This window comes from Gobius niger, assembly GCF_951799975.1.
Source record: "Gobius niger genome assembly, chromosome: 13".
NCBI classification, from domain to species: domain Eukaryota; kingdom Metazoa; phylum Chordata; class Actinopteri; order Gobiiformes; family Gobiidae; genus Gobius; species Gobius niger.
Genome location: NC_136864.1, coordinates 18,811,222 through 18,827,742, shown reverse-complemented (window position 1 = coordinate 18,827,742; position 16,521 = coordinate 18,811,222). Strand labels below are relative to the sequence as shown.

Genomic DNA, 16,521 nt, shown 5'->3' with positions numbered 1-16,521 from the left:
TTTTTTGTTGTCTGGCAGTGCAACAAACTGGTATTGGTATTCAATTATATTTAAATGTTTAAAATCAGTTATCAGAATCAGAATAGTTTTCATTGCCACTGTTTGTAAACAGGTTCAAAAACTAGGATTTTTTCTTGGTGAGACGTGCAACATTAAACATAAAAACATATAACACAGATAACACAGAGTTTAGATAAAAATAAGCTATAAACTTTAAACTATAAGGCTTTAGGGGCATGCATAAGAATCTAAAAATAGGATAAAAAATAAGAGGTAAAATATGGTAGACAACAACAATTGACAAAAGAACGTGATTGGATTTACATATTGTGTAGGTGTATAAAGTGATACAGTGATAAGTGATAGCAGTGGTTCTAAGTGCGGACATACCACATAGTGCAGTATAGCAGATTACAGTCTGTACTGAGTTATTAGGTCTCTTTATCGTTCATGAGTCTGACGGCGGTTGGGAAAAAACTGTTCAAGTGGCGGGATCTATGGGCCTTGATAGACCGTAGCTTCCTGCCTGAGGGGAGGGGGGTGAATAGTCCGTGTCCAGGGTGAGAAGGATCAGTAGTGATCCGACCCACACGCCTCCGGGTCCTAGAGGTGAACAGGACTTAGAGAGATGGGAGCTCACAGCCAGTCACCTTCTCAGCAGCAGCACAATGCGCTGCAGTCGGTGCTTGTCCCGGTGTGTAGCGCCAGGGAACCACACGGTGATGGAGGAGGAGAGGATGGACTCGATGAAGGCCGTGTAGAACTGCACCAGCATCTTGGTCAGCAGCTTAGGTTTCCTCAGCTGCCGTAGGAAGAACATCCTCTGCTGGAGCTGATGGTTGTCTCCCATGTGAGTGATCTCAATTTACTCGGGGACTTTCTTGCTGTAAAGTGACAGTATCCACAGATGTCATCTACACACTAGTACACTTGTACAAAAGATATCAAGCAAGCTCCTTCACGGACTTTGAGACTGTAGTTGAGCTTGAGCTTTAAGTTCTCAACTGACCTGGTTATTCTTATAGAAGCCCCAACTGAAGTTATCTACAACCAAAATCCCAAAGCTCATTCACACCCCTGTGTTAACTTGGTTGTTGAAGAAGAAATGCTTGTTCAATAGTTCTGCCGGACAATTACTCTCCAAATAAAGGCAAAGCAGCATTTAGCGTAGCAGTAAATTACAATCAATACTGACTCCCATCGCCTCATATTGACTGCCAATGAAGAGACACAAACACTAACTAATGCAAGGAAGAGCAAGATATAGGGTTTACTCAAAAAAACAAAAACTTTGCAGCTTTATGAGCAATTTAAACCTTCACACTTACCAAAACCACAAAAGCTGCAAATACGCTGTGCATTGCTCTCATTGGGTACAATGTATAAAAACTGCTGAACTTGGAACCACTGCATGCATGTGATTTGTGTACATTTAGCAGTTCACATTTTCCTGGAGGTGTTTGAATATAGACTGAAAATTAAATTGCAAATCTATCGCAGTTTCCAGAAAGCTTCCTATCCAGGCACACTAATAATCGGAGTCCGGTAAATCAATACAGCTAGACATTTCTTCACACAAATGGCTGGTGTTTCAAGATTCAACTAACTCGTGTCCACTGTGATTGCCGTGGTGACTGGGAGGTAATTTTATCACCAGTGCACGGCAAAACTCTTTGTGGGTGATTGAAACCACCTCTCACACTTAGTCATAACATGCAGATACTGTACCAAGTGTTGTTCCATTCTCACTGAGGAAGTGAGAACTTCCAAACTTCAGCTCACGTTAGAAAACTATGAGGGAATGTAAGCCGATCGCTCTTTGTTTCGATGACTGCATCGAATGATCGAAAGGTGCATTATGGGCCAAAGTTTCATCAGTGTGCTGGCCTTCATATTGGCTCTATTATGCTGTGCTGTTTAGGTTCGCTGTAGCCTAACATGTGTCGTGGCAGTTTCTGTGCATGTACCTGGGAAAGGGACCTTCCGCTGTAGGCCATTAAGGTCTGTGTGCTCTGATATTTAACAGCAGAGGCGTATAGGCAGACCGATCGATACCACGACCTTTCTCACAATGATTGCATGGTGTTCGTTCACCTTTAATAAAAGAACCATGGCTCTACTGTTGTCAACATCAGCCCCTTAAACACTTAAAGAAACCACCACTACCAAACCAAGACCACAGAGAAGAGGACGCATTCTTTTGTCATATCTCTGGACTCTTTTTTGTTGTTAACACAGGGAGTATGTAAATTCTCACAGGCACATATCATTTACATTTCAATTAATATTTCAATTAGGACAAGGCTACATCCTGGATTTACTTCCTGAAATGACAGTTGGAATGAAACTGACCCTCTGGCCTGTATCTCGATGCTATTGACCCTCACACAAAGCTTCAATTCTAGATCAAGCGTCCATTTAGAAATATGTCAATAATCGACTTCAACCCAGGGCCACATTACCATAGAGATTAACATTAGCACATTAGCATAGACATTGCTCTCGTGGCAGAGGCGTCTGTGCGTCAAAAGTGAATGACCGGCCGCGCGCGCCTACCACGGTCCACGTGCAAGGGGGTGTGTCGAGGCGAATCGATACGCGCTTTAATTAGTGGAGCTCCACTTCACGGTCCGGAGGAGCGCAGCACTGCAGCTGATCCCCACTAACCAGTCACTTTAGCCAAAGCTATTATAGATAGAAAATTGTCCATGGCCTCAAAAGGAGGGTTGACTTTAAAGTGAATTTATATTAATACGACAATCCTCCATGATCTTCCAAAATACTATTGAGTGGAGTCGACTGTAAATATATATTTTTAATCAAGGCACTGTAGGCACAAGATTGGAGGCCCAGGACCTTACAATTTCAGGGAAACATGCTTTAAGTTTAGCTGCAGTGTATCTAAAAGTCTCTCTTTCATACCGTTTTATTATTATTATGATTATTATTATTATTATTATTCCACACTATTAATAATAACACAGATCTTGCAGTCACTTCCAAATAAGTGGGAAGCTTTTCCCATCACAGTAACACTATAGCCGACTATTTTCTACGCACATTCCCAAGGTGTTTCTTCTTCCACTAGATGGCGCCCTCTTCCTGCTCTGGGAACATGAGATCATGTCGGGCTCTAAGAGAGTCATCCAAATTTAACCCAGTCCTCTATGGAACGAAAAAAAAAACAGTAGTGCTGCAGCCCCTGTTACAATGACATTTGTGCGCTTCCTGGCCTACTAACAGGACTTTGATATACACCTTTTGAGGCTTAGGCCACAGGAAAAGTGTGTGGGGTCTACCTTAGATCCCCAAAGTCACTGAATTCCAAAACAATCACAACAGCTGAACAATTTTGCCATGTCTGAATGAATGGCCTATTAGGGCTTCCCAACAAATGTATGTAAAACAGAATGCAATTTTAATGACTGGTGTGATAGAAGATTGCAGAAGTGAGCTGAGTGAGAATTAGTATGAGGTATTGTCGGTTCATCAGGACTCTTCTCCAAATTGTGGACCATCCTGGTTAGGGGTACAGGGGTAGAGTGTGGGAAAGGATTGACATCACACAATCTGGGAACCGAACTCTGGACCTGTTAGAGAGCTCCCCTCAGGAGTGGTTACCAGTGTTTAGTTGTTGCAATGGCACCAGCTAAGTACTAGTTTATATCAAATTAATGCAGAAATACTTTCCGGTCTTTAAGTAAATTTTGCCTAAAGGCACCATACTCTTATTTAAACCGCCCCTTCAACTTCTCCCACTGCTCCCCCACCTCTGCTTCCTCTTTGGGTTAATCAGGGTCATATCAAAGTCCAAATCCCTAACTTGTGTGTGTGCGTTTTGTGCGCCCCGCCTGGTCCATCCATTGTCCCCCTGTTTGAGCGAGATTATTCTGAGTTTCTGACCTCTGGGTGCTGAGCGGGGCCTGATGTTTGAAAACACAGCCACTTGTCTTTGTCTCGGAGAGCCCAGCAGGGGAGCTCCAGCGGGGGCCCCATCTCTCTCTCTCCTCTCAGCCCTTCAAAGAACCCTGCCAGTTCTGTCTACTCAAACTCCTATTATTATTATGAATATGCAGCTGGTTCCCTGGGCCCGCGCACACATACAAACACACAGTTTTGGCTAGCCAGAGAAAACATTGATCCCGAGTTGCCTCACGGTGAGTCGATTCGGCCCCATAAGGCATTGGAGTGTATCAGCTTGATCGGATGTTTCCCGATAAGAGTGATTCCTCCCAGGGCGTGCATACGTTTGGGTCCAAGTTTGTTTCCAGAAAGATATTGATTGCTGAGTGACACAGCACTATAGATCCAAGGCAGCTGTTAAGAGTTTCAATTAAGGACGAAGCAGCATATCATTAAATCTTTTGGCAAGTGCTTAAACGCGGACAACTGTTTTTCCTTTGGTCAAAAGTTCTTTATTTTGTTTTGTTTTGTAATACAGCTTATAATATAGTAAAAGCAGTGAGGTCTAGTTCATGGGTATATGCTAAAAACTGGGGATGAACGGGTTCAAGAAAAGATACAATTGCATTTTATTTCTGACATGTATTCCTATTGCAATTTAATAATAAGGCATAAGGTTAAGGTGCATGATTTGTCATCATACAACAACTGTGCAATGAAATTTGTCCTCTGCATTTGACCCATCTGTCCCACTGGGACTTGCTGTAAGGAGCAGTGGGCGGTGGCAGTGCCCAGTGACCCACCTCTAGATATGGAGCCAGACTGATGGTCAGAAACACCTTGCTGGAGGATTCATCTATTGCACATGTTTTAGGAGAGACCGGTGTGGTAGGAGAGACCGGAGTACCCGAAGGAAACCTATGCAGACATGGGGAGAACATGGATACTCCAAACAGAAAGTCCCGTCCAGGTGGGAATCAAACCTAATACCTTCTAGCGCTAACTGCTGCACTACCGTGCCGTACCATACACTTGTATTGGGCTTTACAAGCCTGTGTTTCTCAAAGTGCCACACTGTAATCCTTGACAATGGGGTGACAGTGGCGTGGATGGTAAAGCGGGTCAGATGCACCCTGAGAACATGCAAACTCCACACAGAAAGGCTCTGGCCGGGATTTAATCCGGGATCTTATGGCTGTGAAGCACGAGCGCTTTATTATTATTTGATGTACCAAATTAAGATTCAGTTTATAGTAAAATCTAAACATGTCCATGAGAATTTGAGAGGAGATTGAAATATGTTATGATACAGTAAATGCCATTTCCCATGTTGTTGTCATATGAACATGTATTTGTGTATTTGTATACAGATTCTTCAGTGACACAAGTCAAGAAGTCAAAATTCCTCCATCTACTTCCGCTTGTATTGTCATGAGTTTTAGTCCTCACAGCAAGGTTAAGAGGTGGTTAACCAGTGGTACGGAAGAGTGGGGTCTACATAGATCAGGACCTTTCAGATTGGAAACTGTGGCCTTCACCTAAAGGTTCAGGGCCATGGCACGGTCTGATCTCTGTGCCTCCAACAAAAGACGCACATTTGGAAGTTAAATCTGCATCAAATGCCCATCTCAAAGCCTGCCATCAGTGAGAAGACTGCACCCCCAGCTCAGAGCCTCATCCTGCCATCAGCCAGAAGACCCAATCGAACAGAAGGACAGATTCATCCAAAAGGCTATCAGGAAGCTGAACTCATCCCTGTCCTCCCTTGCCTCCCTTTCCCTTTTGGGGACACATATTTTTTCATATTGTTCTGTATATAGTGTTTATTGTTTTGTTTTTTTGCAGAGTTTGAGAGCAACAATATTTCAGTCCCCTATTACGTACACGTGGTAGAACACCATACACAAAAGGGTGTGAGTCAGAACACAAAAGTGGGTCACGGAGAGGTTCAAAATAAAGAAGTTGCCTTTGTTGCCATCAATTCAACATACAACTGTTCTAAAGTGGTCTACTTCTGTGAAATAAAATAGCCAGGAAAAAAAAAAATAGGCCGATCATCATTAAGCTTTAAGCGCTATATAGATAGAGACCATTTATAATTTATTAAGACGTCAACATTTTTCAATCACAAAAGCAATTCCATGGTGACTCTATCCTCTCTACAGCGAATAAAAACTTGCCTTATTTGACTAGCAACTGCTGAGAAAACAATTCAAGGCCATGGTGGCTTTACTACTGCGAATTGAAGTAAAATCTTAGCCTCTGCCTCTTTGCCTGCTCATGTCTGTACAATGGAGCGTTTCCTGATGGCATAGGTGCTGCGGTTATGGCCAGGTAATACGATCACGGTGCAGACAGAGTGATGCCTCCACGTCATCAACAGCGAAAGAGCCAGGGAGGTAAAGGGATTGCAAGAAGAGGTGAGCGGCGCAAAAAAGAAGCAGATGATGGGATAGTCTTGTCCATCAAATTACAGATCAATCATTTTAAGGTGGATTGCTTTGACCTAAAACCTGCTGGATTGTATTATTGTTTGGAGCATGTCTTGGTGATGCACTCAGCCTCTGCACAGCGGCGTATGGAGATGGATGTGTGTCTCTCTCTCTCACGTCAGACCGGTGTTAAGTGCCCATATTAAGCGTATCATGTATGTGCAAGGAGCGGCTCTATGTGTGTCTGAGAGTAAGTAAGTGAAAGGGTCATAAGTGAGTGATGGATGGACCATAATGCACATTTAGCCTGTCTCTGGAGGACACACACACAGACTAAAGATGTCTTGAGTGATGTAACACGTGCTCTCCCATTAACATGTATTCAAACAAGTTCACTCATCAAGACCTACACAAACATCTGAAGCTGTTTTACATACGGAGGTTTCATAGTTACTCTTGTAGATATAGGATTTCTTATCGCGCATCTCTCTTGCACTCTCTCCCTCGCGCCCAAGCTGTCTGTCTCTGGGTAATGGAGCTAATTTGTTTAGCACACGAAGAGTGTCTGTCCATTAGTGCTGGCCTGTCTGTGCCAGGAAACATGGTGACAGATCACACACATGTAGCGGCTGCACTGGGTCAGAAGGGGATAGACATACACAGGAAGAATCAGCACTACATCATGTACAGTACAGAGATGTGTGTACTTTTGCATTATTATGCAACAAGTAGTTTGAGAACATTTTAAATCAATATGCACTATATGTACTATACCACGCGAAACAAAGTTAAATTAATCATCATCTTGTTATATCACAAAGGATACAATCTTTGGGTGTCTAAAAAAAAGTGTCAAGTAAAGAAAAAGGCTTTATTGTAGTAGCTCTTGTAAATTATACAAGTAGACATATGGTTTGCTGTAAACAGCCAAATGTAAAAAATGTGTGCAACATTGCACTTTGCTGTGACTATTTTTCAAGCTCTGCCTTATTGCTATTTATTTATTTATTTATTTATTTATTTATATATTCGGCCTTTATTTAACTTGAAAAGTCGGACTTTCAGAATCTCTTTTTCAGGGGAGCATGCTTTTAATGGTAGGGAAAACCTTGCTTTGCACAGCTAGACTGAGTTTGCCTTCTATTTTATGCAGAGCAACTCGTAATCTGGCTGTGCCAGGCAAGGGGAAATCATGCAGACATGTGGACAACATGCATATTCCACACAGAAAGTCCCTAACTTCACAAAACCGTCTTGAGAGATGAGATGAGAGCTGCGCTGTAATAATTTAAGGAGCCATTAATATGGATATTTGGCTAACATTTTAGTTGTCTTTAACATGTCTAAACACTTGGTAAGCAGGAAATGAGTGAGTGGTGATGAGGCAGCGCTTCCCTCTGTCTGTGCCAACAGACTGTCACTGTTGTTGTTCTGTTCATCATCAGTCAATCCTTCTCTTTATTTCTCCTGTATGCCACTAACAGTGTTCCCCTTAATATCTAACGCTGTAGTGCTATGTGATGATCACTAAACCAACATCTAAAGTAAATATGTATTTGATTTACTTATTTACAGGCACTTACAAATAAGTCAGCCATGAAACGTAGATATTCTGTAATACTACCAAAGTTATCGTAAAGTTTTAGTTGACTGGAGTAACACAATATGTGCCACGTTTCTATATCACAGGACGCTTCTTTCATCCCGTCTGTCTGTTGTCTGTCTGTTGTGTTTGTCGCTGGCTCCAGTGGTCCAGTGTCCCCTCCTCTCATCACTTGCTGTCTGTAGTGGACAGAGCTGTCATGGCCAGGGTCATCTTCCCTCTGAAAACCTGTTTTATCTCTCTCACCTCCCCTTTTCTTCCCATTTTTTTCACTCATCCTATCCCAGTGTGCAAGGAGGAGCAGTCTGGACACACCCCTTGTTATTGAACTGGAGTCAAATATTATGTTGGTCCTCAAATTCAGTAGCATTGTTTTTATTGAAGAAATCTTGAAAGACAGAATAAGAATATAGGAAAGCTTTCACAAGATACAGGGCCCGGACACCCAGTCTCAAATGTATTTAGTTATTTACTGAGCCTTAGGTTTATTGTCAGGACAATCTAGCAGGATGATTCATTCATTCATTCAGTTGGTTGATTGGGCAAACATGTGGAGACAAATCCACACAGAATGGCCACACACACTGTCTGGGAATTTAATCTTCTTTCCATGACATCAGGGCGCTCCTTAACAAATCAAATCCACCCTGAAATATCTCAAACCAAATAAAATATATAGGCCTCTCAAAAAGCTATACAAGTCAGAGCTACTCAACTCTCAAGATAAAATAAAAGCTACAATCAAGTCCTTGTAACTATTGTATTTTTCGACTGAAGTTAGAGCGCTGATGAAGTGATAAGTGAAGTTTATTGTTCGCTCCCCCAGAAAGAAGACATGAAATAGCAAACCGTAGCCTAGTGACACTCGTGCTGCTCTGGTCCTTGTAGTCTAAAGAGTGGGGGATGCTGCATGGTGAGTTCCTGGTCCTATGCAGAGTGAAGGCAGAGGCAGACGGGGGCAGAGAGTGCTTTGTGCACCAGCCCTTTCCCACACTCCCTTTCACCTTTTGTTGTATGGCAGCACCGGGGCTGTCTGACATGACGAATCACTGTGTCTGCCCAGAGCACAGACACACACCGCTGGACCTGAAGAAGAGCTAACAGTGGGATAAGAAAGATGTTGCTCTTATAATTGTGTCCAGCCTATTTCTCTCTCTGTCCCCTCTCCGCTAATAATCAGTCATTGAGTTGCTCGGAGCAACACATGGGCAGATTCCCAAAAGAGGATGAATCAGCCAGCGGACACAGGCTTGTATCCACACGCATGCCTTTGCCCAAATGCCAGCACCATGCACCAAGCCGCTGCCCAAAAAGTGTAGAGCTTGTCACAATGGAGACATTACCACATGAGTGAGTGAGTCTGAATGGGGCAGGGGGTGTGTGGCTATAGAGAGAGCAGGCGGTGGGGGTGTTCCTGTCATCACCTCTGCCCCCTGTCAAACACGCTGCGGCTGCCGATGCCACATGGAGCCAACTTGAGCTTTGGTGTCTATACTCAGGAGTACTGCCTTTCAATCAAACATTTTCCACCAGTACATTTTTGGAGTTTATTGGGTTTAAGATTGGTATTCAAAATAAAATCCTAATATGCACTGGAGACCACACAGCATCTAACATAGCGCTTGGCACGGATTCCTCAATACAAAGAAACTTAAGATGTTTTGAATAAAGTGCAAAAGGCACTTTACACCCTTTGCTCAGTCCAGACACTGTATGAGGCTGATTGAGACAGAAAGGGCATCTGGTGTAAAGTTTATTATACACTTGAAAAGGAAGAAGAGTCATGTTTAGATTTCCTATTTTTTGTGCAACTTGAAATATTAGCCAGCACTCATCATAGTTTCCGGAATGACACGTTTCATTTGCCTATAACCCGTCAGAGCCTGTGACTGCACTGTTGTGATCTCTATGCAAAGATTAGCCAATAGGTTAATGAATGTGCCATTTACTTGTAAAGGAGCAATACTGCTCCTTAATGAGCAGCTGTGTCTCTGTTGGCAGGGGGTCTGAACTGAAATCTGAAAGTGAGGAGCCAAAATGGACGACGGACAGGGTTAATGTGTGACCTCAACTGGCCACACAGGGTTAGAGGTGAATTTTCAGAGCAGGGAGAATGACCTGAAAGAGGTCTTGCCCAAGTGAAAGGGAATGGGAAGAAACTGTTTCCCTTTTGCAAAAAGCAGCCAAAGAGTAATTGGGTCATTTTTAAAAAAGCAGACTTGACATTGTTGCAGGCTGTTGTCGCCCGTGTAAATCTGACTGACGTGCAAAGTGATGCTCTGCACTGCCAGAGTCAGTGAGCCACAGAATGAGGGTGTGGCACATGTTGGGGGCATGTACAGAGAGTTTGTAAGTGTGCGATGGGGTGAGCAGGATTTAAGTCACATTGTCACTTCTGGAATGCACATCAGCCATGTTTTGTCAGCACACGCATGAGTGCAGTGTCATGGCAGCAGAGGGAGAACAGAGGAGGAGCCAATAAGGAGTAGTACTTTAGCCCACTTTACATAGTCGCGCAGGAAATTAGGTCACCAAGAATAAAGCCATTGCATAGAACAAATCATCATCATAATTGGACTCTTAACAAATGGGAGAAGGTGCAGGCAGTGGAGACACACATGTACGTCGCTACACACAGGGCCGCGAGGTGTAGCATGGGACTGCAGCATAAATCACAGTGCATGGCTGACACTTTTATAGCTCTTTCAGGAGCCTCATTTGGGACAGAAGCGTGATAGAAGAACGTTACCGGCGGTAAATATAATTGTGGTCGTGATCTTTCCATAAATCATGATATGGTTGAATCACGTTTGACTGCTGACGGTACAGATGTGTCTCAGTGGATATGACCTAGGGCCAACTTTCGAGCTGCCACTTCATAAAAAAACAATTAAAAATGATACAAAAAATCCTTTAAAAAAAAGTATTTGCTGTGTACAGTGGTTGAGATGATTTTTAATAGTTTTCAAAGTTGTTGGTAGTACATTCCATGAATGATGAGGGCTGTGCCAGGAAGTGTATTTGAAGTACAGTCTATACAAAGTCAGTGTAGAATTGAATGTTATTTGCATTTATCCAAAACCGAATCTGTGAGGAAATCTGGTCAACACTCCAAAAGCATCAGCAAGGGCATCTGGAACATATTACACAATATTAAAATCAGGACACTGTAGAAACCAGATGATTTGTTGTGGAAATGATCTAAAGAATAACAGCTTCCGTTTGTGTTATTGACGATTGATCTTGTAGCTCTCGACTCTTCTATGCTCATTTTACATGACCGAATGCACACATCACGTATTCATGTCTGAAGAACAACACACAGGATGCAGGATCCTGCATCTTAAACCCAGTCAAATACATGGCACAAAAGCAGAATAAATCTCCATACAGCATATTTTATTGGATTCTCATGTGCATGTCAGCTACGGCTGCCTCCACCACATCTGCCAGACTAAGACAAAAGGAAGCCTGGCCAGGCGCTAATCCAGTAATTGCCATGTGCCTTTGTCGCTTATCAAAATAATTGACAGTATTTTAGCGCAGTATAGTGATGTGGGAGTCTTTATCTCACAGTGATTTAAAAGACTAGTGAGTGACGTGGTTTGTGGTGAAAAATAATGGAAAATAAGTGGCATTGAAGAATCTACTCTATATGAGATGAAGCACAACACAACTCTACCTGTTTCCTTTATGAAATACATCGTCAATGACTGAAGAGGCTATGAAAAAAATACATCCATCCACTTGAACAATAAAAGCAGTACAAAAGACATTGAAAGTACAAGTAACTCTATAAAGCATGTTCAATTTATCCACCACTTTACTCCATCAGTTCATCTGCTAATCAGTGATAAATAACAACTATGAATTGATAAATTAATTAGGAAACAAATTGCAATGTTGCTCGTGTTATAACTAATAGTAAAAGTTACGACACAATATTGAAACTAGACTGTTTTTTCCTGTAGCCTATAAGCCAAATTTCGCACTGACACCTTTTGGCTGTAGTTTCATGATTAGAAAAAAAAAAGATGACAATTACTCCACTTCAGTTGTACGCTACATATTTTAAGAGCTGTATTTTGAAACAGCAAGACAAAAAGGCCAAATATGTGCATCTCCAAAAGCTCCAGCGTGCAACCTCAGTGCCAAACCCCATGATTGACACAACTTGACTGAGCGCGCGGTCCCTCCTTCCTCTCCTCTGGCTTCTCCACCTCTCCTCTCCTCTCTCTCTCTCTCTCTCCCTCGCTTCCCACTTGCTTCCCTCCTCGTCAAACGCCGGGCTGCGCTCACCGACTCGACACCGCGAACCAGGGATGCAGCGAGGGCGCAGCGCAGCCTGAAAAATGGCACCGCCAACACCACAACAACGCGTCCCGTGGATCTATCCCTCCTTTTACTTCTACTCCTTCCTACTCGCTTCTTGCGGAGCTTTACGGAATTACCCAGACAATGAAGGTAAGGCGAATCTTTTTGAAGTGTGTTCCCCGGGAGTGTGGCAGTTGTCACGGGGCGTAAAAGGGACCTCTATCCCTCGCTGTTTGACGACTCCCGCTAAGTGCTCGGATTCTTTATAAAACATGCAAGGGGAAGACAGTCACGTTTTTCTTTTTCCCGGTGCATATCCCCCATTAAAATTGCATGACATATACACAGAGCCACGCTGGAGGAGATAGCCCCGGCTCGCTTTGCGTTCCCTTCTTTTCATAGAAGTAGTTCAACTTGTAATGATTAGCATAACGAAATCAGCGTCTGACACGTGCGTATTAATCTTGGACGCACAAAGATGGACTGGTGGTTTTCTGATTTGGATATATGTACTTGAAGAGCTGCAATTGCGTTTAATTTGTCACACGCTGCCACTGCGCGTCTCGCACTTATTATATTAACATTGACGCCTTGCTTGGAACGAGCCAATGAATTTACTTACTAGCCAAACTCTCCTTGTCTTCTGGGCACTTAACTGTAGTTGCTGCTCAACTTTATATATATATATATACACACATAAAAAAAAGAGTAGAGGTCCTTATTGTTTTATATTATAGGCTATATGGAAAACTTTGTGCCTATTGTGACTTGAGAGGTGATTGTCACGCACTGCTATACATCTTTCCCATGGCTCTATCCAGTTAGTTTTGTTCCAGAGCAAGCTATTTCTCCACGGAGCAATTGCCAGTGGGAAAGATACAGCGATCAAATCAAAAAAGTGAGCACAGACGTGAGGTGACAGGCCACACTGGGGCTGCTGGAGCTCCTGCCTCTGGGATGATCTAACAGTGTAACAGTCAGTTGTGTACATATAGACCATATACAGTGCACTGAATGTATGTCAGACAACCAACCCCCCCACCACCACCCCACCCCCCCAGGGGTGGCAACCAAAAGACAAAGAGAGGAGAGGATGGAGAGGCAACAAGCTAGGGAATGTAGGAAGTAGGTATATTTAATGGGTTTGAAATGACGGGAATGAATGAGCTGAATAAATGATAACCAAAACCAAAAGTCAATTTACACCAAATGGATGAAGCTACATGAGAGATGCATTTGCAATCAGCCCACTTTGGAGTTTGGAATAAACACTTTAGAAAATGAATGTGAGGATACTGCAATTACTAAGCACATTTTTTATCTGACATCACCGACATCAAACTTTCAAGGTTGATGCTAAACGATTTTTTTTAAAAACATACTTTTTAAATAATTCATGTTGTTACTCTAGTATTTGAATTCCGTTTCTCGTTCTTCGCCGTTTGTCTTGCCTTTCCCTTCTGGAGTCACTACAGCTCGTCGGTGGCCTTCTCGCATGAAGTAATTTCTCTGTTACTTAGTGCTGACTGTTTTTATTTGTTTTCTTCACTCAATTTTCTTTAACCCTCAATTTATCCGAATGTGGGACTGGCACAAAGCAGGCACTAAGACGAACCCTATTCAGAATGAGTATTTGATGTTGATTTCCATTGTCAAATTCTGGCTATGGCACACACTGGTGTAATTGGAACAGAATTGTTATTGCTATGATCACACTAATTAGTAGTTCCTAATGATTTTGATTAGCTTTCTCTCTTGCTGTTACGGACTGGTCCTAATTGGCACTTTCGAAGGCTCACTTACTGCATGTGTGTTTAGTGCATGTCTCCAATGGGGCACAAACCAAATAACACCCCTTTGTGCCAGCCACTTCACACTGTCTTTTTTACCTTACAGCCTCCTATCTCTCCCTTCCCCTACTGCGACGAGAACACTTAGCTCGAAGATTGCTCTTTTCTTTGTGCCCGCCTTTGTGTATATGTGCCTATCACTTTGTGCATCCTCCGCCCACTCCCTCTACCAAGCCTTCAGTCTACCTAGTGTCATAAATAACCTTATATTTCTGTCCGAGCTCACACCAAAAGGCTTTCGGATGGAACAGATAGGCTGTCCATGAGCTTATAGTAGTTTACCAGCATGACTATTGATCGGCTGCAAAATTGGGGGCATTTTACAAAGAATGCTTTTATGAGAGGTGGTTTCGAGATATTGATCAAATTCGAGAAAATTGCGGGTGACTGGCAAATCCATAAAGGAAACAGGCTTATTTATTAGTGGTAATAAAGAGGATCCACTGTATGGAAGAGATGAGGAGCCTGGATGGTGAAGTTGTGTTGACCAGTAGAGGGAGCTCTTCACATCCCCAGTTTGCTGCCCGAGGCGGTATGTCAGCGCAGGCATGATGCTCTCTGCCGCCTCTGGTCTCTTTTGTCACAGTGCCCTTGCCTTTTGGGGGCCTATTTTGGGATGTGCATGTACGTGACATGAGTGTTATTTTTTTCTCCCCTCCAGAGGTTTTATCACACGTTTTGCTTTTTAGTTTTTTTTACAACAAGCAAAAGTACAGCATATGTAAAATTTGAGCTTGTTTCAAAAGTGGAATAGCGGGTATGCTAAACAAATAAAAACACATTTCATAATTCAGTGTTGACACTTGTTTGGCTTCTGCTGTCAGGTTGTGACATGCATATTCTCTATTTCTAGTATTAGCTAATAAGTGCTGTTACTAGTATACACAACATAACAGAGCTCATAACGCATATTTATACTGATATGTATTCTTTAGTAGAGCGCCATTTTCTTCATGTAAATACTTAGTTTGAAAATTGTAACATGCAAGAACATGCAACAATCTTCTTTCATAATATAAGTGCAAACTTCTGGCCACATCGAACAGGATTTCAGTAATAACAACCTTTCTCCAAGAAACAGAGTGTCCACAACTTTGATGACAGACGCTGAAATTCTGTGTTCTTGTCTTGAGCGTGCATTAAAACACGCAGAATTTGATTTGAGAGCAATTCAGAGACTTGCAAAATAACTAGTTAGCAAAATGAAAGACACTTTCACAACGCCTTATCTGTCATCACAAAACGAGATAATTCCTACCACTCCACATGCTGAAGCTAAATTGACTATACTGAGTCTGTAATTTTCATCGCTTGCTACCTTTTCCGATATATATAGTACCGGTCAAAAGTTAGAAAACACTTTTTATATAACGGCTTTTCTTTACACTATTTGCATTGCGTGATTCTTATGGAAGACTTTAAACTATGAATGAAAACATGGGATTATGTAGGACACAAAAAAGGGTGAAATAACTCATAATATGTATATACTGTATGTTAAATTCTTCCTAAATACCACCCTCTATTTTCACAACACAATGAGCTTCATAAGGTCGTCACCTGAAACGGTTTTCAATAGACCTCTAAAGTCAAAACCATTTCTGGTGACTACATCGTGAAGCACATTGAGAAAATGTCAAAAGTGTGAAAAGCAGAATGTGGCTATTTTGAAGAATGATTTCATTAACAGTAAAGCAGAAAAACAAGAATGCCACAAGACTGTAAAATCATCCTTGGACCGCTGCTTGTTTTATGGTCTGAGGCCTTACTGTAATCTCCAATTCATCTTGAGACTACACATTGAGCTTTTCATTGGATTGGCCTCGGGGTGCTGCGGTGGTGATGGGTGGTGCGTGTGTGGAGGGCTGATGGCTTATTGCCGGCGCAGGGTGAACATGAGGGTGAGCCGTTTAGTGCAGAGTCAAGCACTGTATGTAAAGCGTGCCCTGTGTCTTATGATTCACACAAGATCTGGTCTATACGCAGTAACGTCGGGTCATAGGTCGCCTCTACTTTAATTGCTTTAATCTATAATGGTTGCTTGTAGTTATCGGCAGAGCCATACCTCACTGTGTGCGTGTGGGGGATTGTAGCGGCCGTGACCTTGGGCAAGAAGACGATATAGATCTAGGTTCCCATCTGAGCACAGGGAGCGGGGCTGGTCAGAGCACCCTCCTGTTACTGCTTTATACTTAATCCCTGCCTTCACCGCGGCCCCCCGCCTCACTGCCTTCGATCAGCCTCCCCTCCGAGGGTCCGTCTCATAGTCCGCTCCAAAGCTCCTTCTCAAATCTCGGTGGTCATGTTTCCACCTTGAGTCTATAATGCATTCTGTGATGGTATTTGGTCTTTCTAAATGTTGCTACGCATTAATGAGCACAACAGGGACCCGGAAAGGCCAGAAGTTCAAGTTCAGAAC

The 16,521-nt window shown here is 42.7% G+C and overlaps 1 protein-coding gene across 2 annotated transcripts in view; it reads left to right on the top strand.

The window, feature by feature from the left end:
- Positions 1 to 12,195: 12,195 nt before the first annotated feature.
- Positions 12,196 to 16,521, top strand: part of LOC306972204 (ephrin type-A receptor 3-like) — an 86,460-nt gene continuing 82,134 nt past the window's right edge. The window contains exon 1 of one of the 2 annotated variants that reach the window (XM_079568748.1): positions 12,196 to 12,402. In XM_079568748.1, coding sequence (XP_079424874.1) covers positions 12,291 to 12,402 — 112 coding nt within the window. In that variant the 5' untranslated portion in view covers positions 12,196 to 12,290. The remainder of the gene's footprint in view (positions 12,403 to 16,521) is intronic. The other variant, XM_079568747.1, reaches the window with a different exon arrangement.